The 25,927-nt window shown below is 41.9% G+C and overlaps 1 protein-coding gene across 2 annotated transcripts in view; it reads left to right on the plus strand.

Annotated features, from left to right (window-relative positions):
• TLK1 (tousled like kinase 1) overlaps window positions 1-25,927 on the plus strand; it is a 151,846-nt gene that overhangs the window by 22,620 nt on the left and 103,299 nt on the right. For both annotated transcript variants that reach the window (XM_002712279.5, XM_070070706.1), the window contains exon 2: window positions 22,900-23,018. In XM_002712279.5, the coding sequence (XP_002712325.1) occupies window positions 22,900-23,018 (119 nt within the window). The remainder of the gene's footprint in view (window positions 1-22,899; window positions 23,019-25,927) is intronic.

Here is a 25,927-nt window from a genome sequence, read left to right on the forward strand (position 1 = left end):
GGTATTGTTTCCATCCACATCCTGGGGCATAAATTGCTCACTGGTCTGGTCCCATTAAAGTCAGGCTTCTACAGAAGCTAACACTTGTGCTTATCCCAAGAGAGCTTATACTTGTGCTTATCCCAAGAGAGCTCTTACTAGCTTTGTCCTTACCTAGATCTCTTCGTTAAATTTGTAGCTGCTCTGCAGCTTTGCTTTTTTCTGCTACTATCATGGAACTACTGACTTCCTTATAGTTGTTCATTCAAAAGATTGCCATAGTTCTGGACAGTGCCCAGAGAAACAAACTGGCCTAGTCTATTCCAAATAAAGTTAGTATCCGTGGGTAGGGCTCCAGAGGTTTCTGCTCTTATTCTCGGCTCCTCAACCTCTGTCTTGCTTAAGTGGACCTGGGGGTGGAGGCAGGAGATCAATTCTCAGATGTCGCTACTGCTCTAAGAGTGCCACAGGGATGGTAGCCCCTGTTCTTCTCAGCTTGCCTTTCCTGGTAATCAATCATTTACCAATTACATTACAATTGTCAATTACCAATACATGACTGGTAATGACTGCTTACCAGTGAGTGACTGGAAACCAATATTTTTTTGCCCTGCAATGCTTGAGGTAGAGCTTCTGCTTACAATTGGGGTTGGTTGGGGGGAAGGAAGTCCCAGTGTCCTCATCTGTGCTTTCCTGGAATAGAGCTTTTGCAGCATGGAGCTGAAGACTGAGTGTGGGATGGTGAAAATGCCAGCAGCCACCTCCTGGGGTGAAACCTGAGTCCTACCCGGTGCTCCCAAAGCACCTGCCTCATTAGAACTTCACCCCTGAGTTGTGTGGGTGGGGTAGGAGTGGCTTATGGTTCATAAGTCGCAGATACTTGCTATTGTTACCTCATTAAATAGGTGATTTAAATTTTTTTTTTACCAGTTAAATGACTTTTTTAGTAGAGAGCTGGTTTAGTGAGCTCTGCTGTATCATGCCACTGTTTCCAAAGAATCCCCTATATTTTATCTTTCAGAAACACTTTTATGCTTTTCATAGAGGTTTATAATCCTCCTGAAATTGATTTTTCTTATGGTGTGAGTTGGGTTTCATTTCCATATGACTGTCCTGTTGTCAAAGAATTGCTCTTTCCTGCTGCTTTGCAGTGCCTTTTTTTTTTTTTTTGCAAATCAAGTGTCTGTACTAAGATCTGTTTCTGTGCTCTATATCTGTATCACTTGTTTATCCTTGTGCCAGCACCTTATATCTTCATTACTATAACTTTATAGTAAAATTGAAAGCCAGTAAAACAAGTCTTCTTACTTTTGGGTAGGCAGAATTCTAAAGATGTTCCCTCAGGATTTTTGTCCCCTGATTATTCAGTTGAACCCTAAGCTAGATACTGCTGTGAAGGGATTTTGTAGATGTAATTACGGTTACTAATTAACAGACTTTAAAATAGTGAAATTATCTCTGATTATTTGGGTGGGCCCAGTATAATCATGTGAGCTCTTAAAAAGAGGAAGGTGGAATAGAGAATCCTGAGTAAGATGCAGCAGAAGAGATCAGAGAGATTTGACTACAAAGCGAGGAATGGACTTGACCTTCTGAAGCCTTTGAAATGAAACTAAGAACCAGGGAATTCAGACAGCCTCTAGAAGGTGAGATCAACCTCAGCTTGACATAGTAGGGAAATGGGGACCTCAGTCTTAACAGCTGCTTGGAACTGAATTCTGCCAGCATCCTGAATGAGCCTGGAAGCACACTGTTCACTAAGGCATCTAGTCAGGAATATAGACTTTCTGGTACCTTGATTTCATTCTAGTGAATGAAGAGAACCATGCTGTGCTAGGATTTCTGGAGATAACAAATGAGTATTTTAAGCTGCTAAGTTTATAATAATTTGTTTGGATAGCAATAGAGAATTATTAAACACTTTACTGATTTTCTTCAAGATTGCCTTGGCTAACTTTGTCTCTTGAAAGTTCTGCAAAAAGATAGTATGTTGATGGTGTGATTGAGATAACACTGAATCTAAAGGTCATTTCTATACAATAATGAGGGCTTCCAACCTTATAAATTGTACTTGTTTCATCATTTCATATAGAATTTTATAGTTTTGTATGTAATGATCTTGTGTAATTATACTTTTGTGTATTTTATAATTTTTAGATCTGTATAGTTTCTGCCATAGCTTTTTGTTTTACTAATTAACAGACTTTAAAGTAGTGGGAAATCAAACTTTTTATCATCATGAAGTATCCCTCTTTAGTAATGCATTTTTTATCTAGTCTTAAGACAGATACACTAACATTCATTTGGTGTCTGTTTGATATGTTTTTCCATTCTTTTGTTTTGACTTCTATGTTTTTGCTGTTTTCTGTAAGTATCATGTTATTCTTCTTTTCAGAAAATCTTATTTGACCATGTTTGTCCTTTAATTGGTACATTTAGTACATTTGCATCTGATATACTTAGTGACACAATTAGACTTAAGTTGTTAATACTAATAAATGATTTTTATTTATCCTGTTTGAGTTTTATTTTCTTTCCTGACTTTTGCAATATTATTTTGTATTTCAGTTAACTTCTCGTAATTGGCTTAATAGTGATACTGTCTTTTCTTGCTTCTTTAGTATTTAGAGATAACCATATGCCTCTTTGCTGTGTTAAAGTGTAAAATAAGTCAGTGCTTTTTCCTGTTTTTGGTCAATGCAACAACTTTAGAAAAGATTAATTGTACCTTTCCCTCTCTGGAAGTACATGCTGTTACTGGATAGTTTAGTTCTATATATGTTGTAACCACCCACAAATACTAGTGTTTTGTTCTGTAATGATACATTCTTCATTCTTTAGTGCATCTCTAGTCTTTTCTGTCTGCCCAGTAATATTCTTTTTTTTTTTAAGGATTTATTTATTTATTTGAAAGAGTTACAGAGAGGGAGGGAAAGATCTTCAGTCTACTGGTTCACTCCTCAAATGGCCACAAGGGCCCGAGGGCCAGAGCTGGGTGGATCCGGAGCCAGGAGCTTCTTCCTGGTCTCCCACGTGGGTGGCAGGGCCCCAAGCACTTGGGCCATCTTCCACTGCTTTCCCAGGCGCATTACAGGGAGCAGGATCAGAAGTGGAGCAGCCAGGACTAGAACCGGCACCCACATGGGATGCTGGCACCTGAAGCGGCGGCTTTACCCGCTATGCCACAGGGCCGGCCCCGCCCAGTAATATTCTTTAATATTTTCTGTATTTGGACATGTCCATTAAAGAATTCTGTTTCTTGTTTGATAACGTCTGTTTTCCATCTTTGTTTTTGAAGGTTTTTTTGGAGGAGGGGGCTGTACATAAAAATCTAGGTGGGCAGTTATTTATTTTTTAATTTATTTGAGAGGTAGAGTTACAGACAGAGGGAGGGAGAGAGAGAGAGAGAAAGGTCTTCCATCCATTGGTTCACTCCCTGAATTGCTGGAGCTGAGCTGATCTGAAGCAAGGAGCCAGGAGCATCTTCCGGGTCTCCCATACGGGTGCAGGGACCCCACACACTTGGGCCATCTTCTGCTGCTTTGCACGCCATAAGTAGAGAGCTGGATTGGAAGAGAAGCAGCCAGACATGAACGGGCACCCAAATGGGACACTGGTGCCTAAGGCTGAGGCTAGGCCCACTGTACCACAGCTCCTTTCAAGTTAGCATATTGTCTCTTTGAGACCTAGTTGCTACTGTTTGTGGTTAGAGGTCAGCACAGGCCTTCCTCCTTTGATTGTAATCCAGTTTGTTAAATCTGGTTGCTTTTCAGACTTTGGTTTATTTTTGGCTTTCAGCAGTTTTGTGATGTCAAAGTGTAGTCTTTTATTCGTTCGGCTTGGTATTTCTAGAACTTTTTTAAGTTTTGAGTTGGGACTGTGCTAGTCAGTGCCACTAGCTGCCTGTGACTGTATTTTGAAAAGTTAAAAATTCAGTTCCTCACATTTCAATTTCTCAGTAGCCACATGTTGCTATTGGCTATGGTATTGGCAGATGGAGAATATTTCTGTCATTGCCGGAAGTTCTGTCAGCACTGGTGAGTGCTGTCATCACTCTCAGAATTCTCAGACCATCTCACTGCAGACAGTGCTCCTGGCTTGTCTTCTTTCCTTCTGGCACTCCAGTTACACATGTATTAGACCACCTTACATATGCCCTGTGTTTTCCATCTTTTTATTCCCTTAAAAGTTTTTTTATGGTAGATTTTTCTGACTGACCTCCAGTCCATTAATCCTCACTTAAGCTGCTTTCCCAGGCCATAGCAGGGAGCTGAATTGAAAGAGGAGCCACCGAGACATGAACCAGCGCCCAGATTGGGATGCTGGGGTTGCAGGCAGAGGCTTAACCTACTATGTCACAGTGTGGGCCCCTCCCAGTGGGTCTTTTTTTTTTTTTTTAATTTTTTTTAAGATTTATTTATTTGAAAGAGTTACACAGAGAAAGGTGAGGCAGAGAGAGGCAGGCCTTCCCTCCACTGGTTCACTCCCCAATTGACTGCAACGGCCAGAACTACGCCAATCCGAAGCCAGAGCCAGGAACTTCTTCCGGGTCTCCCATGCGGGTGCAGGGGCCCAAGGACTTGGGCCATCTTCTACTGCTTTTCCAGGCCATAGCAGAGAGGTGGATCGAAAGAGGAACAGCCAGGACTAGAACCGGCGCCCATATGGGATGCCGCGCTTCAGGCCAGGGCGTTAACCCGCTGAGCCACAGCACTGGCGCCCCCCCCCCCCCCCCGTGGGTCTTGATCTGTGTTTTTCATTTACTTTTCAGTCTTTTTTTTTTTTTTTTGTGGAGGTGGGTTTCTGATTAATTTTATTGCATATAGGGCACTTTATGTGAAAAGGTGTAGAAATAATTTTTTTAAAGATTTATTTTTTTGAAAGGCAGAGAGAAAGGTTCTTCCATCCATTGGTTCACTCCCTGAATTGCTGGAGCTGAGCTGATCTGAAGCAAGGAGCCAGGAGCATCTTCCGGGTCTCCCATACGGGTGCAGGGACCCCACACACTTGGGCCAATGGCAGAGAGAGAGGGAGGGGGAGGGGGAGACAGAGAGAGAGATGGTCTTCTCTTGACTGGTTCACTCCCCAAGTGTCTACAACGGCCAGAGCTTGGCCAGTCCGAAGCCAGGAGCCTGGAACCTCTTCTGGGTTTCCCATGCAGGTGCAGGGGCCCAAAGACTTGGGCCATTTTTGACTGTTTTTCTGGGCCATAACAGAGAACTGGATCAAAAGTGGAGCATCCAGGACTCGAACCAGCACCCATATGGGCTGGTAGCACTGCAGGGAGTGGCCCCTGTAGAAATAATTTGAAGCCTCAGATGATGCCAGTCTTTTCTGATAGAGGATTTACACTTAATTATGGCAAGAATATGGGACACTAAAAATCTCAGGTTTCTTCATCCGTTTTTAAGGGTGGAGATGATTAGAAGTTCGCCTTCAATTCTGTCTCTTGGTCTTATTCTGGGATCTTAACCCAATTTTTGGGGCTGGCTCCAGATTTCATTTTTGCCTGGCTAGCCCAGAGAGGCTGTGAGATATTTTTCTTAGCTTCTTAGGGCCATAGTCTCTAGTTCTTAAAAAAATCAGCAGATGCCTGTAGGGAGGAAAAACCTCATACCAGGTTCACCTTTCTGAAATTTCTTCTTTGCCTGAAGTTTGTCCCAGTGGTTCTTCACTGCCTCATACATAGAAGCTGACTTTTAATTTTTTCACTTAGTCCAACTTGTCAAGTTGCCTTGGCCAGAAGATACTAAGTCTGATTTACCTGATCATTGGAAGGAGAAATTATTATTTGCTTTTATTTGTAATATTTTAATTGACTTTTGAAATTTTGAGTGATGTTAGTCTTTTTCTCCTTTACCACTCCTTTCTTGCATCACTCCCTCTTTATCTTTCTTTTTTTTAAATTGCCAGTTTCTTATGTAGAGTTTGAAGAGGCCAGCTTGTGGAGCAATTAGCCACCTGGAGTGATAGGTTTAATTTGCAGGTGAAGTATCTTTGCCTTTTATGCTTTAAAGATTACTGTAATTTTAAAAGGTTTGTTTGTGGTGTTCAAGTAGTACAATGTAAGTTATATTTGGGTTCACATAAAATCTTATGGAGTATTTTTTATTTATTTATTTTTATTTATTTATTTTTTGACAGGCAGAGTTAGTGAGAGAGAGACAGAGAGAAAGGTCTTCCTTTTCCATTGGTTCACCCCCCCAAATGGCCGCTACGGCCGGCGCGCTGTGCCAATCAGAAGCCAGGAGCCAGGTGCTTCCTCCTGGTCTCCCATGGGGTGCAGGGCCCACGCACTTGGGCCATCCTCCACTGCACTCCTGGCCACAGCAGAGAGCTAGACTGGAAGAGGAGCAACCGGGACTAGAACCTGGCGCCCCTACTGGGACTAGAACCCGGCGCCCCTACTGGGACTAGAACCCGGCGCCCCGACTGGGACTAGAACCCGGGGTGCTGGTGCTACAGGCGGAGGATTAGCCAAGTGAACCACGGCAAGTATCCTTTTTTTTAATTACTTATTTGAAAGGCAGAGTTAGCAGAGAGAGAGGGAAAAATAGAGATCTTCCATCCAGTGGTTCATGCCCCTGAATGGCTGCAAAGGCTGGGGCTGGGCCAGATAAAAGCCAGGAGCCTGGAACTGCATCCTCATTTCCGCCATGGGTGGCAGGGACCCACGCATTTGTGCCGTCTTCTGCTGCTTTGCCCGGTGCATTAGGGAACTGGGTCTGAAGTGCAGCAGCCAGACCCCAGCCAGTGCTCATGTGGAATGCCTGTGTCCCAGGCAAGGTGACTTAACCTGCTTCACTACAAAGCAGGCTTCTGGAGTATTAGAATGTGTATATTTTAAACAACTATTTTCTTCATAAAATAGTTAAGATGAAGTTGATTGTAGTGAGCATGATACTGAAAAAGTGTAACAAATCATGAAGTTAAAAGTTTTTCATTGCCAGAGTTTGGAATTTTACATTTGGATAGTATGTCTGACTGGATAATTTAACGCAAAATGGCTTTAATTACAGAATGAGTGTTGTAGCCTTCTTGGCTTTAGGAAACTTCTTACATTGTAGTTGTTGGCTAAATTTGTTAATCATCAGAAGAAATAGTGAAGCATAGTTTGGTTAAGTGTTCTTTGGGGTCTCTTTCTTTTATTGTCAAAGCACAAATAACGTGTGACACACAATTTCTACCCTGCAAGTACGGCTTTCTGTTCCTGGAAAATTCTTTTTTTTTTTTTTTTTTAAATTTTTTTTTTTTTTTGACAGGCAGAGTGGACAGTGAGAGAGAGAGACAGAGAGAAAGGTCTTCCTTTGCCGTTGGTTCACCCTCCAATGGCCGCCGCGGCCGGCGCGCTGCGACCGGCGCACCGCGCTGATCCGATGGCAGGAGCCAGGAGCCAGGTGCTTTTTCCTGGTCTCCCATGGGGTGCAGGGCCCAAGCACCTGGGCCATCCTCCACTGCACTCCCTGGCCACAGCAGAGAGCTGGCCTGGAAGAGGGGCAACCGGGACAGAATCCGGCGCCCCGACCGGGACTAGAACCTGGTGTGCCGGCGCCGCTAGGCGGAGGATTAGCCTAGTGAGCCGCAGCGCCGGCCCTGGAAAATTCTTTTTTCTAATGAATTTCAGTCATAATGGAATTTTGTTTTATTCAGGGATTAAGATCTAACACTTCATAGTCAAATTTTTAAAAAATATTTATTTTTTTATTTATTTGAGAGACAGAGTTATAGACAAAGGGAGAGACAGAAAGGTCTTCATTCCGCTGGTTCACTCCCCAAGTGGCTGCAACGACCAGAGCTGGGCCCGTCTGAAGCCTGGAGCCAGAAGCTTCCTCTGGGTTTATCACATGGGTGCAGGGACCCGAGCACTTGGGCCATCTTCCACTGCCTTCCTAGCCATGAGCAGAGAGCTGGATCAGAAGAGGAGCAGTAGGACATGAACTGGTGCCCAGGGATGCCAACACCACAGGTGGAGGCTTAACCTATGCCACAGTACTGCCCCCCCCCCCCCTTTTTAAAGATTTATTTTATTTGTTTGAAAGTCAGAGTTACGGGGAATGAGGACAGAGAGACAGAGTCAGTCAGTCTTTGATCTGCTGGTTCAGTCCCTGAATGGCTGCAGTGGCCAGGGCTGGGCCAGGCTGAAGCCAGGAGCTTCTTCCAGCTCTCCCACGTGGATGCAGGGGTCCAGGCCTTTGGGCTGTCTTCTGCTGCTTTCCCAGGCCATTAGCAGGGAGCTGAATCAGAAGTGTAGTATCCGGGAATCAAGTCGGCACCCATATGGGATGCTGGCGTTGCAGGCAGAATCCAGTGCCCTGACTAGGACTAGAACCCGGTGTGCTGGCACTGCAGGCGGAGAATTAGCCTATTGAGCCGTGGCGCTGGCCCATCCATACCCTTCTGAGCCTGCTTTTAAGAAAATGATGATTCGGGCCAGCGTTGTGGTATAGCAGGGTTAAGCTGCTGCTTACAGTGCTGGCCTCTCCTACCAGAATGTTAGTTCCAGCCCTGGCTGCTCCACTTCTGATCCACCTCCCTGCTAATCTGCCTGGAAGGCAGCAGCATATCACCTGCAGCCACCCATGTGGGAGACCTAGATGGAGGTTCGTGTTCCTGGCTTTGACGTGGTCCAATCTGAGCCATTTAGGGAGTCAGCCAGCTGATGGAAGATCTCTCTCTTTCTCTACCTTTCAAATAAATAATCTTAAAAAAAAAAAAAAAAGTAAAAAGTGACACCAGTTGTTCATTAATTGTCATTAGTTCTCATTTTTTTTTTTTGTTAGATTTATTTATTTATTTGAAAGGCAGAGAGAGAGAGAAAGAGAGGTCTTCCATCTGCTAGTTCACTCCCCAAATGGCTGCAGTGGCTGTAGCTGTGCTGATCTGAAGCCAGGAGCTTCTTCCAGGTTTCCCATGTGGGTGCAGGGGCCCAAGGACTTGGGCCATATTCCACTGCTTTCCAAGGCTATAGCAGCGAGCTGGATCGGAAGTAGAGCAACCAGGACTTGAACCGGTGCCCAGATGGGATGCTGGCACTGTGGGCAGCAGCTTTACCCACCATGCCACAGCAATTTTAATTGTATATTTTAACTGTTATTTAGAATACCCTCTCTAAATTTGTGTAAAATAAAACTTTTAGTCCAGCTATTTGAGATGACAGAGTTGAATAACTGCGTAGCTGTGTAAGTCCTACATTCTTTAAGATTGCCCGAAGAGTGTATTTACTAATGAGAATTTATCCTAAGACTCATGTTTGCTCCAGATACTGTACATATTGAAAGTGAAGTGTGTTCACATATGCCTGAGTGCATGTGTCGATGTTTGGTTGTAGAAATCAAATAGCCACATAAGAGTGCTCACTGAATTAACATTTTTATTGACAGGTATTTATTTTTTATTCATTTCATTTCTACCTAATTTATTGTTTTGGAATTAAGTGTAGAGCATGAATTTGCGAACATTTTTGTGTAAACAGTTGTTGCAGCTGCTCTTGTGCTGTAGTGTGAGTGCAGCTATAGACAATACATATGGGCATGTCTGTGTTTAAATATAACATATGGACACTGAAGTTTGAATTTCATATAATTTTTACTTGTCATGAAATGGCCATCTTCTGAAGGTTTTTTTTTTTTTTTTTTTTTTTTTTTTTTTTTTTTTTACCTCGTATTGTTTAAAAATGTAAGCATTATTGTTAGTTCTTGGGTAGTGGAAACGGACCATGCAACTCACCCCTGTGTTGAGCAGCTTTCCCTGAGGAGATTGAACCTTTGCATTTAACCCAGTTATCCAAGTAGGTTCTACAAGTTTTAAGTTAAATAGGGTCCAGTGCTTTCGGGTAACGAGTGAAAGCCACCGCCTGCAGTGCCAGCATCCCATATGGATGCCGGTTCAAGTCTTAGCTGCTCCTCTTCCGTTCCAGCTCTCTGCTATGGCCTGGGAAAGCAGTGGAAGATGGCCCAACTCCTTGGGCCCCTGCACCCGTGTGGGAGACCCGGAAGAAGCTCCAGGCTCCCGGCTTCGGATCAACACAGATCTGGCTGTTGTGGCCAATTGGGGAGTGAACCAGTGGATGGAAGACTTCTCTCTCTGCCTCTCCTTTTCTCTCTCTGTGTAACTCTGCCTTTCAGATAAATAAATAAATCTTTTAAAAAATTTAACAGGTATTTCTCTAATATTTATTTGAGAAAGAGTTCTCATCTACTCATTCACTCCCCAAATTCCTACAACATTTGGGGCCAGGGTGGGACCAAATCCAAGAGGTGGGAATTCAGTCCTGGCCTCCCAGGTGAGTGGCAGGAACCCAGTTACTTGAACTATCACATGCAGCCTCTCACAATTTGCATTAGCAGAAAGCTGGAATAAGGAGCTGGATCCAGGTACTCAAGAGTGGTATGTATGTACCACATTTTATTTATGCCATTCGTTTTTTAAAAAGATTTTTTAAAAACTTTTTTTTTTATATATTTGGAAGAGTTTGAGGAGGAGAGACAGAAGCAGAGTTCGTCCATCCACTGATTCACTCCCCAAATGGCCACAACAACCAGGAGCCAGAGCTTCATCTGGGTCTCCCACATGGAAGGCAGGGGCCTAGCACTTGGGCCATCTTCTACTGCTTTCCTAGGCACATCAACAGGGAGCTGGCTTGGAAGTGGAGCAGCTGGGACATGCACTGGTACCAGCATTGCAGGCAACTATTTTATCCACCATGCCACAATGCCGACCTGCAGTCGATCTTTTTTTTTTTTTTTTAATATTAACTTATTTTTTAAAAGGCAGTTACAGAGAGGCAGAGAGAGAGAGACAGACAGGGACAGGGGTCTTCCATCTGCTGGTTCACTCCCCAGATGACTGCAATGGCTGGAGCTGCGCCGATCTGAAGCCAGGAGCTTCTTCTGGGTCGCCTACGTGGGTGCAGGGGCCCAAAAACTTGGGCCATCTTCTGCTTTTCCAGGCCACAGCAGAGAGCTGGATGGGAAATGGAGCAGCCAGGACTCAAACAGGTGCCCGTATGGGATGCCAGCACTTCAGGCGGTGGCTTTACCTGCTACACCACAGTGCCAGACCCCCGCAGATCTTAAAAACATGTTTTTCCTGTCATTTTTTTGAAGAATTGTAACAGAAGATAAAACATAATTCTACCAGTACAATCTTGAAGACAAAGCACAGTCAAAGCAGTGGCTACCAAGAGGCAGAAGTGGTGTTGTGAAAGAAACAGTTGGCTGGTCAAGAGCGAAGGTCATAACAAAAGTATTTTTGGAAAGCTTAAGGCATTTAGCTTGTTGACTTTCTGGAAGAGTGGAGAAACAATACCACCTGCTTAATAGAGGAGAATTTAAGAAAGTCAGCCGAAGTTTTAGCAGATAAACATCTAGGAAAGTTCACTAGAGAGTCCTCCTCCACTGTGACAATATTTCTTCTCATTTTTCTCATTAGGAAAGAGCAGTTTTATGAACGCTTTGATGAAAAAGCTCTAACCATCCACCTGACAGTCCTATTTGAGTCCTTCTGACTTCTTTTTGTTTCCTAATCTTTAACTTTTTTTTGGGGGGGGGGGGTGGTGGGCTGGTGCTGTGGCACACTAGGCTAAGCCTCTGCCTGCAATGCTGGCATCCCATATGGGCATCGGTTTGAGTTCTGGCTGCTCTACTTCTGATCCAGTTCTCTGCTATGGCCTGGGAAAGCAGTAGAAGTTGGCTTGGGTCCCTGCACCTGTGCGGGAGACCCGGAAGAAGCTCCTGGCTTCAGCGCAGCTCCAGCTGTTGTGGCCATCTGTGGAGTGAACCAGGCGGTGGAAGATCTTTGTCTCTTTGTCTCTATAACTCTGCTTTTCAAATAAATAAATAATTTTTTTTTTAAAAAATCAACACTGACGGCAAAGACGCATGTACATAAAAACAAAAACAAAAAAAACCACCTTTTTTCATTAAGGTTAATGAAGACTTCATTGACATGGTTAAGTTCCCAGGATGCCCTTTAGGAGTGGACTAAATAGTTGGTATCATTGGTTACAAATGTGCCTTGAACTTGATGGCTCTCATGTTGGGGAGTCAAGTTTATATATGGGTATTTTCTTTTTACATGAAAGAGGCTGAGTGTTGAGCACAGGTTACCTCCCAGCCACTGGTTCACTCCCCAAATACTGCAACAGCCAAGGCTGGGCCAGACCAGGAGCCAGAAACTTGAAGCAGGTATATCTCATGTGGATGACAGGGACTCAACCACATGAGCTGCTCCCAGGTGCCTGTTGCCCCCCAGGGTGCATTTACAGGAAACTGAAATTGGGAGCAGAATTGAGACTTGAACCCCAGCACTCTGATAGGGGATATAGGTGTCTCAAGTGGCCTCTTAATTGCTGTGTCAAACTCCTGTCCCTGTTTTCATATTTTGATTCCATTTTCCACAAACTCTCTGAAGCCCTCTTATAAGTGAGATCATGCAATATTTGTCTTTTTGTAAAATAAGCTTATTTTATTTAGCATAATGTCTTCCAGGCTCATCCATGTTACCAAAAACAACATTTCTTTTTTTTTTCCTTTTAAAGGCTAAACAGTGTTGCATTATGTGTATATATACCACAGTTTATTTTCTACCTGACTAAAGTATCTCAGCTTGTATCCTTTGTAATTTATTTATTATATATTTTACGTATTGAGCTATAAAAATTACAGTTTGTTGGTTTTATAAATAAGGTCTCTTGTGTTACTGAGCATCTGTTACATGCCGGGAGCAGTTTCTCCATATAAAGTATTGCATTAATCTTGATGTCAGTAAATTAGATATTTATTCTCCTTTTATGACTAAGGCTGAGTATTACTAGGTGGTAGAGCTGAGTTTCAGATTTTGTTTTGCCTTTTAATTAATTAATTAGAAAAGCAGAGAAACAAATCTCCTGTATGCTGGTTCACTCCCCAGATGCCTCCAACAGGCAGAGCTGGGACAGGCCAAAGCCAAGAGCCCGGAATCAGTCCAGATCTCTCACTTGGGTGGCAGGAATCCAGCTACTTGAGCAGTCCCCTGCTGCCTCCCAGGGTGGACATTAGCAGGAAGTTGGAATGGGAGCACAGCTGGGAAATGAACACAGGCATTCTGGTATAGGATGTGGGCTTCCCAGGTGGAAGTTCAACCAAGTACCTGCTCCTTAGTTTTGGTTTTTAGACAGATTTCTTCAATTTGAGAATTTGGGGATGCCTGAGAAAATGCATATATATATATTGAGAGTTTACTCTGTTTAATGTGCTTAGACACCTTGATATTTCAGTAAACTAACAAGGTAAAAAACACTCCTGTTCTTTAGAAGCTCATATTGTAGTGTTAGGAGATAATGCTGGCTCATCAGTAGAGCTGTAGACTCAGAATCATTCTACTTGCCAGAGAGTACGAAGTATATGACTATCTTGATGGGAAAGAGACACGTGAGTTAACTACATGATCTCTCTCTAATTGCCAAGTGTCAGAGCATTCATGAGGTCTTGTAGGTCTCTGAACATAGTGCCTTGCTGGTGATCAGGTGTTCTGTCAGTCTATCTTGGAGTGGTCTTAGCAGGTGGAATGTGCTGCAGATCCTTCACCAAGTATTCTCAAGGCTACCTCCATGTTTGGAGATTTGCTAGGACACTTTAGCATATGGTTGTACTCATGGCTAAGGTACATTACAGTGAAATAGTGAGGATTCACAACTGGATCATGAGGGAAAAAGGCATAGGTAGAGTCTGGTGTCAGTCTGTATAAAGGTTTCCTTATGTTCACTCGACAGAGATGTCACACAAAGCTTCCTCTTCACTCTGCTGTGAAGGTGTGTGATGCAGCAGCAGGTATGTCTATGAGAGACACTGCATACAAGGTTTTTTTGGCTGCATGTTGATCTAAACATGTACTAAAATCCCCTGAAAGGTACAGGTCTTCAGCATATTTCCTGTCACACTGTGTGCATGAACAGTGTAGGCGCAGTGGACCACTCCTGCTGAAAAGTGGAAATACCTTTGTAGGCAGGACTATGTAAAGGTAGCTGCCCTCGGCCTGCTGTGTTAACTCTCAAATCTGTTGACTTTGGGTGGAGATTGTGAATCTGGTGAGAGATAAAGAGTGCTGCTATTTACATTTCATGTTTCCTATCATGATTTGGGAGTCCTTGTTTTAAGGAAATAACCTTGAATTCCAAAGCAACATTTTAAGTATAAAGAAAAGTTTGCTCCAGTACTGTTTTTAATAGCAAGAAATTAGGAACTACTTAGACTACTTGTGTTAAGGAAATGATTAACTACATCACTGTTCTTCCATATAAGGGAATGTTAGGCAGCCATGAAAAAAACCTTTATGAAAGCATGTCATAATGTGGAAAGTTGCTTTTGTATAATTGGAAGAAGGTTAGTATACAAAGTAGTAACTTGTGTAGAATATTTGCAGTAGTGATGGCTGCCAGACAACTTTCCTAGTACCTAAATTTGTGAATTCTCTTAAAAACAGGAAAATGTTAAGTTTTCATAATGGAAATTTTTTTTAAAGATTTATTTTATTGGCTGGTGCCACGGCTCACTAGGCTAATCTTCCGCCTGCGGTGCCAGCCATCACCCCGGGTTCTAGTCCTGGTCAGGGCACCGGATTCTGTCCTGGTTGCTCCTCTTCCAGTCCAGTTCTCTGCTGTGGACCGGGAGGGCAGTGGAGGATGGCCCAAGTCCTTGGGCTCCGCACCCGCATGGGAGACCAGGAGAAGCACCTGGCTCCTGGCTTCGGATCAGTGCGGTGCGCCAGTTGCAGCGTGCCGGCTGCAGCGGCCATTGGAGGGTGAACCAACGGTAAAGGAAGACCTTTCTCCCTGTTTCTCTCTCTCACCATCCACTCTGCCTGTCAAAAAATAAATAAAAAAATAAAATAAAAATAAAAATATGGCCTTGGGGCCAGCGCTGTGGCATAACAGGTAAAGCCGTCATCGCCTGCAGTGCCGGGATCCCACATGGGTAGTGGTTCGAGTCACGGTTGCTCCACTTTCGATCCAGCTCTCTGCTATGGCCTTGGAAAGCAGAAGATGGCCCAAGTACCTGGGCCGCTGCACCCACATGGGAGACCTGGAAGAAGCTCCTGGCTTCAGCTTGGCACAGCCCTTGTCGTTGTGGCCATTTGATGAACCATGGATGGAAGATTTATCTCTCCTTGTCTCTCCTCTCTCTGTGACTCTGACCATGAAATAAATAAGCAAATCTTTAAAAATGAAAAAGTGGTATCTTGGAGCCTGGTGTTGTGGGGTATGAATGAAAGATTCTCTCTGTAACTCTGCCTTTCAGATCTTACACCTTCTTGAATTCTTTTTGTTTCCTATACTTTCAAGTATATTGTAAAACTAGTGAAGGGTGGACATTTAGCCTAGTGTTTACAGTGCCACTTGGGGTGTTTGTGTCCCATATTGGAATACCAGGGTTTATGTTCCATCTGGCTCCTGATTCCAGCTTCCTACTAATGTGAACTCTCGGAGGCAGCAGGTGGTTGGATACTTGCCACCCATATGGGAGACATGGATTTAGTTCCTGGGTTCGGCCTTACCCTAGCTGTTAGGTGCATTTGAGGAATGAGCCAAGAGATAGGAGCTTTATCTTGTCTTTTGTCTTTCTGCCTCTCAAATAACTAAAACAAAAAAGGATATTAGCAAACTTTTGATTTAAATGAAATATTTTTTCTTATTGAAATGATTTCTTTATTATGGTCTGTTTGTAATAAAATTGCATACCATGTATAACATCAGAAGTAGAATAAAAATAATAGAAGAAAAACCTTCCCTGTCTGCATAAATCAGTTTACTAAATATAATATGAAAAGTAACGAAATTTGAAATGAACTAAGATAATTTTGGACTTCAAGAAGTTTTGAATTTAAGAATATGAGGTGGCCGGCGCCGCAGCTCAATAGGCTAATCCTCTGCCTGCAGCGCCGGCACCCTGGGTTCTAGTTCCAGTCAGGGAGTTGGATTCTGTCTCGGTTGCTCCTCTTCCAGTCCAGGTCTCTGCTGTGGCCCAGGAGTGCAGTGGAGAATGGCCCAAGTCCTTGGGCCCTGCTCCCGCATGGGAGACCAGGAGAAGCACCTGGCTCCTGCGCGCCTGCCTCAGCGGCCATTTAGGGAGTGAACCAACGGACAAGGAAGACCTTTCTCTCTGTCTCTCTCTCTCACTGTCTAACTCTGCCTGTCCAAAAATATATATATATATATTAAAAAAAAAGAATATGAGGAGATTGTTCAACAGTAGATTCTACTATTTGAAAGGTCTTAGTTAACAAGCTCATTTTCTTGACTTATTGGTAACTGAACTAACCTTTTAAAGACATGCTTTCTGCATATTTTGACTTTGTTTTTATCTGTTTGACAAAGAAGATGAAGTCTTAGGCAGTCAAGAAATTGAGTAGTGAAAACACAATTCCTGCCTTAAATAAAATGGTGTTACTTTAATGCTGATTAACTAGAACTAATAATAGGTTCAAGTATATCTTCCTTACCACATGGAGAGGCCATGCTTTTTTTTTAAGTTCTTTTTTTTTTTTAAAGATATATTTATTTATTTGAAATGGTTACACAGAAAGAGAGGAGGAGAGGCAGAGAGAAAGAGGGGGGCGGGTAGGCCTTCCTTCTGCTGGTTCAATTCCCCAGTTGGCTGCAACAGCTGGAGCTGGACCAATCCGAAGCCAGGAGCTTCTTTTGGGTCTCCTGGGCAGGTGCAGTGGCCCAAGCAGTTGGGCCCATCCTTTTACTGCTTTCCCAGGCCATAGCAGAGCGCTGGATCAGAAGTGGAGCACCTGGGACTCGAACTGGTGCCCATATGGGATGCTGCACTGCAGGCGGCAGCTTTACCCATTATGCCACAGCGCTGGCCCCAAGGCCATACTTTTATAATAGCTGAGATTTATTGAGTGAGTTTGTTGTGTCTGTGAAGACACAGGCAGAGAGAGAAAAGTAGAGAAAATGTTTATTAGAATTGAGCATGACAAACTGCTTAATGGGTCAGATTGTGTCTGCCATTTATGTTTCCCTAACATTTTTCTTCGTTGTATAGAATGTGATTAGTGTCTAATCTGGGTACTGATATTACTTGTTATATATTTTATGTGAAGTTTTGAGCCTACAGTGGTAAATTTGGGGAATGAGTTTAATAACATTAATAGCATGTTACAATAATTAAGAGACAGGTGATTGTTTTTTGAAATGGCATATTCAAGAATGGTGTAGTGTTTAGTGGCTTTTAATAATTTCTTTTTCAAAATACAGTCACTGTATAATAAAGAATTTAATGAATAATAATGAGGTTACATTTTCTTCAGAAATTTTGCTAACTGCAATTGAAAACTGAATATTTTGGATAAATGTCAGAAATGACAATCTAATCCATAAAAGATTGAAATCTTTGAAGTGTGCTCTCTAGAACCAGGAGTTAGCAAACCATTATTAACTGGTTTACAAAAATTCAAAAAATTTATGAAATTTGAATTTCAGTGTCCATTTATGCCTTAAGGTTTTATTGAAACAGTCAACTCCTGGTGCATTGCAACAGCAGAGTTGCATGGTTGTTGACAGAGACTGAATATGCCATTCTCATCAATTTGTGCTTGTTTGCTGCACTACAGATTGTAGTGCAATGGTTATAATTTGACAGTGTTTTGTGTGCCACATATTGTTGGTTTCAAATATTTATTTATCTTTACAGTGCATTTCATGTCAAAATAAGAAAAAGGTGACAAAAATGGGCTTTGAAATGGCGTTCTTTAAGACACAGTGAAGTGCAGGTTACTTTGTCGTTGAATTACCAGTCATTGTTCATATTCAATAGTGACACTGCAGCTGTGATAAAAGAATACAGTATATTTTGAAATTGCTGCAGTAAGCATAAAACAGTATGCCCTACTCGCAGTAAAGCAATAATAAGAAAAATCAAAAATTTAAAATGGAATAACTCATTACAGTATAATTTTTTCATAGAAATGAAAATGAGGCTACTACCCAAATAAGTTTCCAAGTGGGTCATTCGTTAGCCAAAGCAAGGGGAGCCAGTTACTGATGTTGAGTTAATCTAAATTGTGCTTGATTGCAGTAGTCAAAAAAAATTATTTCCAGAGAAAAATACACTTGTTTCAAACTATTAGCTTTTTGGCAAGAACAGTTGATTTAAGAGTTGAGGACATCTGAAACAACATCAATAGCCAATTAAAAAATAAAGCAAATGATTTAGAGTGGTTTTCCTTGGCTCTGATGAGCCCACAGATGTTATTGATACCACTCAGTTGTTGGTTATTCAAGGAGTCAGTGCCAAGTTTGAAGTGGCAGAAAGACCAGTGTTATGAATAGTTCTTTGTGGAACAACTACAGAGAAGAATATCTTCAAAGTTGAGAAAATACCAAGTATAATCTGAAGTGGGATCTGCTAAGATGTGTTATAATGGCTGGTTATAAAATATGCATAAGAGCAGAAAAAGATTTAGTTGGATAAATTTACAAAGTTTATAAAAGTGTAAGGTGTTCAAAGCCTAGTTTTATTTGTTGTGTTATCAGCAGGTACTTTGCAGAAAATATTTGAATCTATTATGTATTTTATTGAATCAATACTGTCTTTAAATGAATTTAACCTAAATTATAAGGCAAAATGTGAAACTCAGCCTGAAGTAAAGTCATTTCAATGAAAACTGGTATTTCAATCCCAAGTAATGTCAAGCTGCTTTATATATTTCATATGCTGTCAAAGAAGTTAGATCTTCATTCCTGTGTGAATTTCAATTGATAGAGTTTCTAGCCTCAAACTTTAGTATCACCAGTGTTTTTCAGACAGGTACAATGAAGATTTCCTTACTTCACAACCCATTTAATTGTGCAGTTGAAGAACTTCTACCTAACCTTCAGATAGAAGTGATTAATGTGTAGTGTAGGCAAATATTAAAAGACAGATATTGAAAGAAGAATGCAATATAATTCTGTAACTGCCTCCCAAGTAATGAATATGTTCAATAAAATTATGTGCTTGCAGGTTAATATCAGTATTTGATAGTACCTTATCTGTGTGAGGACATTTTCAAAGGTAAATACATAAAATCTCATTACAAATCAGTGTTAACAGATGAGTATTTGCAATAGATTTTGATGATAGGAAACTTAATTAAATGAGACGTTAAATCCCAAAAGAATTCCAGTCTTTTCATTATCAGATATATAGTATATAATGAACAGTTATTGTGTCTTGAGTTTTATCCATAAAAAGTTTGTGGACACTTAATTTCTCTCTTATTACATAAGCAATTTTTGAGATTTTGCCTGTAAGGACTAAAATAGTTACAGTTGGGTCTTTTACAGAAAAAGGTTGCAGATCTGTTTTCCAGCAGTGCTTCTTAACCATGAATGCAAGTAGTAGGAACCTGGGTAGCTTGTTAAAATGCACAATCTGATTTGGTATGTCTGTGGAGAGACCAAATATTATGCATTTCTTATAGTATAGCATTTTAGGTGGTGATAGTTGTTGCTAGTCCATAGACTGCATTTTGAGTAGTACTCCAGTATTCAAGGTTAGATTTTTAGACAAAAATAACAATAATTAGTTAAGCATTTGTTATGTGCCAGCATACTAGTGGCAGTTGACTATATTACTTCAAGAGATCTTAAAAACTGTTAGAAGGCATTAAAGGATGAAGGTGAGGTTGGGGCCTCCAATTAGAGTTTTTGGTTAGAAACTTGTTTTCTCCTCTTGGTATATATGTAGTTTCCTCTGTGACTTCATGTGGAGTGGGTTCAGGTCCCGCAAGAAGGTACAGATCTGAGGGAGGAAAATGGGGAACATGTATCTTCTTATTGTCTGGCCCAGTGTCCTCAACTTCCCCATTGAGTACCAATGTGCCAACAACCAGCTGCAAAGCCAGAGTGGGCATAATGCATAGCACATATGTGTTTTATACATGTTTTCTTTCAGTCTCTTGTTTGCATTTTCATTTTGTAATCTTGTCGTATGAATCAGCAGTATTTTAAAATGTTGGTCAAATCTGGTGTATTTTGATTCAATTGTAAAGCTTTTAAAGGATCTTTTAAAGTGTTTAGTTCAGTGTCAATAAGTACATTTACTGGACTGGCGCTGTGGTGTAGCATGTAAAGCCGCTGCGTGCAGTGCTGCCATCCCATATGGGTGCCAGTTCTAGTCCCAGCAGCTCCATTTCCAATCCAGCTCTCTGCTGTGACCTGGGAAAGCAGTGGAAGATGGCCCAAGTCCTTGGGCTCCTGCCCCGACGTGGGAGACCCAGAAGAAGCGCCTGGCTCCTGGCTTCGGATCGGCACTCCTCTGGCCATTGAGGCCATTTCAGGAGTGAACCAGCAGAAGGAAGACCTCTTTCTCTGTAACTCTGCCTCTCAAATAAATAAATAAATCTTAAAAAGTTAAAAAAAGAGAAAGATTGGGGTTAAAGCTTTGGACTTTGAGAGTCACTGTATTCTGAGACAGAAGCAGGGAGTGGACAGGGGAGAATATATGCAGGTTTAGGGATGCAGATAAATGGGGAAGAGCAGCCTGTGTCCTGCCAGTTCTCTCCAGATGAAGGGTGAGAAAGCGAACCTTAAAAGAGAAATTCTATGAGAGTAGTTGTTAGCTATTAAGAGAGGAGTGTCAGGGTGTGTGGAAGGAGGCTAGGGTAGCTCCTTACATCATTCTGGATTCTGGTACTATCATCCTTACTCCCTTTGACAACTCCACATTTCTGCTAGTTTTGGAGTGTTCCAGTAGAGAATTAGCAGACATAGATAAATATTTTTTTAAGAGTTTAACTGAACTTGAGCTAGAGATTGTGCTGCTTTAGTCTTTATAGTAATAATTATACAAGGGTGCTTTTTCCTCTTTCCTCTTAATTTTCCAGATGCTTATTTAATAATAGGTGTTAACTTCAGTAATCTGCTTAAATATATTGTGTTTCTTTTACCCTATGGAAACTTAAAACCATAAGCTGTAGAGTTCACCCTTTGTACTTGTAAGTTCTACAACCACAGGTTCAGTCAAATTGAAAATACTTAGAAAAAGTTGGCATCTATTTTGAATATGTCTGGATTTTCCCCCTTTGTCATCATTCCCTAAAAATACACTGTAACTTCTTCCATAGTGTTTACATTGTTTTAGGTATTATAAATAGTCTAGAGATGATTTAAAGTAAACAGGAGGATATGTGTAGGTTACATGCAAATAAACACTGCTGTTTTATATAATAGGAACTTCAGCATTTTGAATTTTGTAATAGGGAGTTCTGGAACCATTCAGTTACACACATTGAGAGATGATATCTACAGGAATAAGACAGTGATAAAACAGTCCTGTGGGGGAGCAACTCAGACTAGACTGTTACTGGAATTAAGACTTATTCTATGCATCTGCTCTCCCACAATATGGCGCTGGGAGAGGAGGAAACAGCTTCTACACAGCTGCCTCCAGTTCAACCAATAAACAGCAGGACCTGCTCCTGATTGGAGGAGAGCAGCGTACTTGGCGTGTGGGTAGCAGAGTTGGGATTGGTGGAAGAGGACTATAAAGGAGGAGAGAGACAACATGCACCAGGAACATCTATCTGAAGGAACACCTGTGCAGCCCCCGAGAGAGCCGGCCGGCGGTGTGCCGCTCCCCCGCGGAAGTGGGGAAAGTGGCAGGGGAAACCGCCCTTCCACGGAGGTGGAAGGGACGGTAGCCAACCCGGGAAGAACCAGCAGCAAACCCGGGGAGGGCCGAGCAGACGAAAGAACAGTGCAGGGTCCTGTGTCGTTCCTCCACGAAGAGGGGGAGCGACAAGTCCTTCCCAATTTAAAATGTAGTTAGGTACCGTTTAAGTAAGTGGTAATGTCACTTAGTGTCAAAATTTTGTATAAGCTTACAGTAGGGAGATTACCCTATGAGAGCAGTATTTTTCAAACTGTACATCCATGGTCCATTAATAGTTGATTAAACCAGTTAAATGGTTCACAACCATTGTCTCTCCCCCTTATTTGACAGGCAGAGAAAGAAAGAGAGAGCCAGCTAGCCAGATAAAACTCCTATCCACTGGTTCACTCCCAACATGCCAGCAATGCTGGGCACTGTACTCAACCAAAGTCTGCAGCTGGGAGCTCAGTCCAGGTCTCTCACGTGGGTGGCAAGAACCAGTCACTTGGTTTATTAATCACTGCTGCCTCCCAGGGTCTGCAATGGCAGGAAGCTGGAGTTGGGATCATAGCTGGGATTTGAACCCTGGCACTCAAGTGTGGGATGTGGATATCTTAACTGCTAGGCACAAAGCCAGTAAAACCAACACCCCTGGGGACTGGCGCTGTGGCTCAGTAGGTTAATCCTCTGCCCATGGTGCCAGCATCTCATATGGGCACCAATTCTAGTCCTCTAGGGCTGTGCTCTGCTATGGCCTGGGAAAGCAGTAGAAGATGGCCTAGATGCTTGCACCCCTGCACCCGTGTGAGAGACCTGAAAGAAGCTCCTGGATTTGGATCGGCACAGCTCTGGCTGTTGCAGCCATTTGGAGAGTGAACCAGTGGATGGAAGACCTTTCTCTCTGTCTCTCTCTCTCACCGTCTGTAACTCTTTCTCTCAAATAAATAAATAAAATCTTAAAAAAAAAAAAAAAAAAAAAAACCTTACCCAGCTGTCCCTTCCAACGCTCACCTTTCGTAATAGCATAGACTATTCTAGATAGTAGACACTGTATAAAATTCATTACTGCAGTGCAGTAAGATTGCATGTTTTGTAAAACTTTATAATCTATGTGTATGTGTTTTTTTGTGTTGAATTGGGAAATGTATTACTGTGGTTGAAATCAGAAATCCTGGAAATCCACCGTAGGATTTTAAACATCTGCACATAAATTTTATGAACATTTTAACTAGACACAAATGTAGTGTTTGTGTGTATGTAAATACATATATACATACATACTTGTCTGTTTTCTTAATAGGTGCAATGGATGAGCTTCATAGCCTGGATCCAAGAAGGCAAGAGTTATTGGAAGCTAGGTTTACTGGAGTTGCAAGTGGGAGCACTGGGAGCACTGGCAGTTGCAGTGTTGGAGCTAAAGTGAGTAAAATTTTCATCTTTATTTGATAGTCTTTGTATTAACTAGTCTAATATATGTATATCTATATTTAAGATTTATTTATTTATTTGAAAGTCAGAGTTAGAGGGTTCTTCCGCTGGTTCACCATCCAGATGGCTGCAACAGCCAGGGCTGGGCTAGGCTGAAGCCAGAAGCAAGGAGCTTCTTCCGGGTCCCTCGTGTGTGGCAGGGGCTAAGCACTTGCACTTGGGCCATCTTCTGCTGCTTTTCCCAGGCCATTGGCAGGCAGCTGGGTCAGAAGTGGAGCAGCCAAGATTCTAATGGGCACCCATATGGGATGATGGCATCTCAGGTGGCAGCTTTACCCTGCATTCCACAGCGCTGGCCCTAAAATGTATTTTGCTAAAAGATCCCTATATGTATGTTTAGCAGCAGATTATTACTTATTGGAACTTTGATGATTGTGAAAAACAATTTATAACAGTGATTTCTAATGTGGCAGAACATATTTTAGGAGAATTATAATACAGCATGATGTGTTTTAGGGTAAAAAGTGCTGTTAAGTACCCCTGTGATTAGATTTGACTAACTCAGGTAACCTCTCAACTCAAAGTCTATCCTTAAACACATCTGCAGAGTTCTTTTTGCCACGCAAGGTAACACATTCACAGGTTCTGGAGGGGAGAGTGTGGTCACTGGGGACTAGTATTTTGCTAACCATATACTGTCTTCCTTCTTTTTGCTTTTTATTTTAGTTTTCAACTAAACTTTGTTCAGTAGGGAATAATTAGTGATGACTAATGCTGAAGTAATTCCTAGGATGAAGTCATAACAAAATACTTCAAAATATAGGAAAAATTTGATTAGTAAGCTCTCCTATAAAAGGGTCCAGTTGATATCTGATAATTACAAGACAGAATGAGTTCTATTCTGTTGAAAAAAAAAGTTTTATTTTTGTTCTTTGGATTATCTTTTAGAAAAAAATAAAAAATTAAGCTATGAACATCCTGAGAAGTCATGAGTATTTACAATATTATAGTTAGAATGGCTCAGAAATGAAGTCCAAACACTAAAACTGAGTCTTGTAGGTGAGTTAGATACTTCTTCCCACTTTGGGCCACACACATATTCCAGTTTCTTTTATTTTTAGAGTTTTACTATAATATTTGCTCTTGAATCCTTCTAGGGTCCACACCTTTTTTATAGTATTGGTAGCACTTCAGTTTTAATTTTCTTCACTTAGTGAACTAGTTTTCTTCATAATACTTTCTTTTTAAAATTTTTATCTATTTGATAAACAGAAAGAAAGAGGCAGCTCCCATCTGCCAGTTTATTTCCAAATGTCTGCAACAGTTGAGGTTGAGCTAGGAGGAAGCTGGAAGCACAATCCAGGTTTCCCTTGTGTGGGCGAAAGGGACCCAGTTACTTGAAACGTCTCCTGCTGCCTTCCAGGGTGTACAAGCTGGAATACCAAGCGGAGTAGCCAGGACTTGAACTAGGCACTGCATTATGGGATGTACGCATCCCAAGCAGCAACTCAGCCACTGTGTCAAATGCCTCTCTCTATAATATTTTTATTTTGAGAAATAAAGCACATACCATAAAGTGAGCCCATTTAAAATATACATTCAGGGCTTTTTAGTGTATTTGCCATGTTGTTCAACTATCACCACTATCAAATTTTAGATAGTTTTTATCACCCGGAAAATTAACCTATGAACATAAAGCAGCAGCTGCCCTGGTACCCTGCTCCCGTATCCTACATTCCAGCTGCTAATAACCACTCTACTTTGTGTTTTCCTGGGTTTGCTTTCTTTGGACATTCATACATATAAATGGGATTACACATTATATGGCATTTTGTGTTTGACTTTTCACCTTGCATAATGTTTTCATGATCCATGAGTGTTGTAGTATATTACACATCAATACTCATTCCTTTTTATGAGTCAGTAGTCTATTGTATGTTTGTGCCGTGTTTTGTTTATCTGTTTATGATTTGGTGGACATTTGTGTGTTTGTTTTCTGTGTGTTGTTTTATATGAATGCTATGAACTGTTACAAACACTATGCTAAAAGTGTTTTTTTAAGATTTATTTATGTATTTATTTGAGAAACAGTGTTACAGACAGAGGAAGGAACAGAGAGAGGGCTCTTCTGTCTGCTGGTTCACCCCCCAAATGGCCCACAATGGCTGGAGCTGGGCCGATCCAAAGCCAGGAGCCAGAAGTTTCTTCTGGGTCTCCCACATGGGTGCAGAAGCCCAAGCACTTGGGCTGTCTTACACTGCCATCCCAGGGCATTAGCAGGGAGCTGGATCAGAAGAGGAGCAGCAGGGACTTAAACCCATGCCCATATGGGATGCTGGCGCTGCAGGCAGAGGCTTAACCTACTATGCCACAGCGCCGATTCCCAGTAGAAGTTTTTGTATAGATTTATTTTAGTTCTTTAGGTACGTAGTTTGGAGTGGTTACAGTTTTTATGGTAATTGCATAGGTTTAGTAATTTTAAAAACTTACTTGGAGAAAGGAAGAGACAGAGATGGAGATCCTCCATCCAATGGTTATTCCCCAAATGGCCACAACAGCCAAGGGCTGGATCAGGCTAAAGCCAGGAGCCAGGAAATGAATCCTGCTTTCCTGCAAGGGTAGCAGGAGCCCAAGTATTTGGGCCATCTTCCGCAGCTTTTCTCAGGTGCATTGGTAGGGAGCTAAACCAGAAGTGGAGCTGTTGGGACACTAACTAATGCTTATATGAGATGTTGGCAGCTTAACAAGAACCACTGCACTACAAGGCGGCCCCATGTTTAGTATTTTTGAGGAATAGCCAGAATATTTTCCAAAATAGCTGCATCATTTTATAGTCCCACCAGCATTCTTCACATTTTTGCCAACACCTGCTTTTTATAATTAGCAATTAGCCATTGTGG

Source organism: Oryctolagus cuniculus, chromosome 3 (genome assembly GCF_964237555.1).
Source record: "Oryctolagus cuniculus chromosome 3, mOryCun1.1, whole genome shotgun sequence".
NCBI classification, from domain to species: Eukaryota; Metazoa; Chordata; class Mammalia; order Lagomorpha; family Leporidae; genus Oryctolagus; species Oryctolagus cuniculus.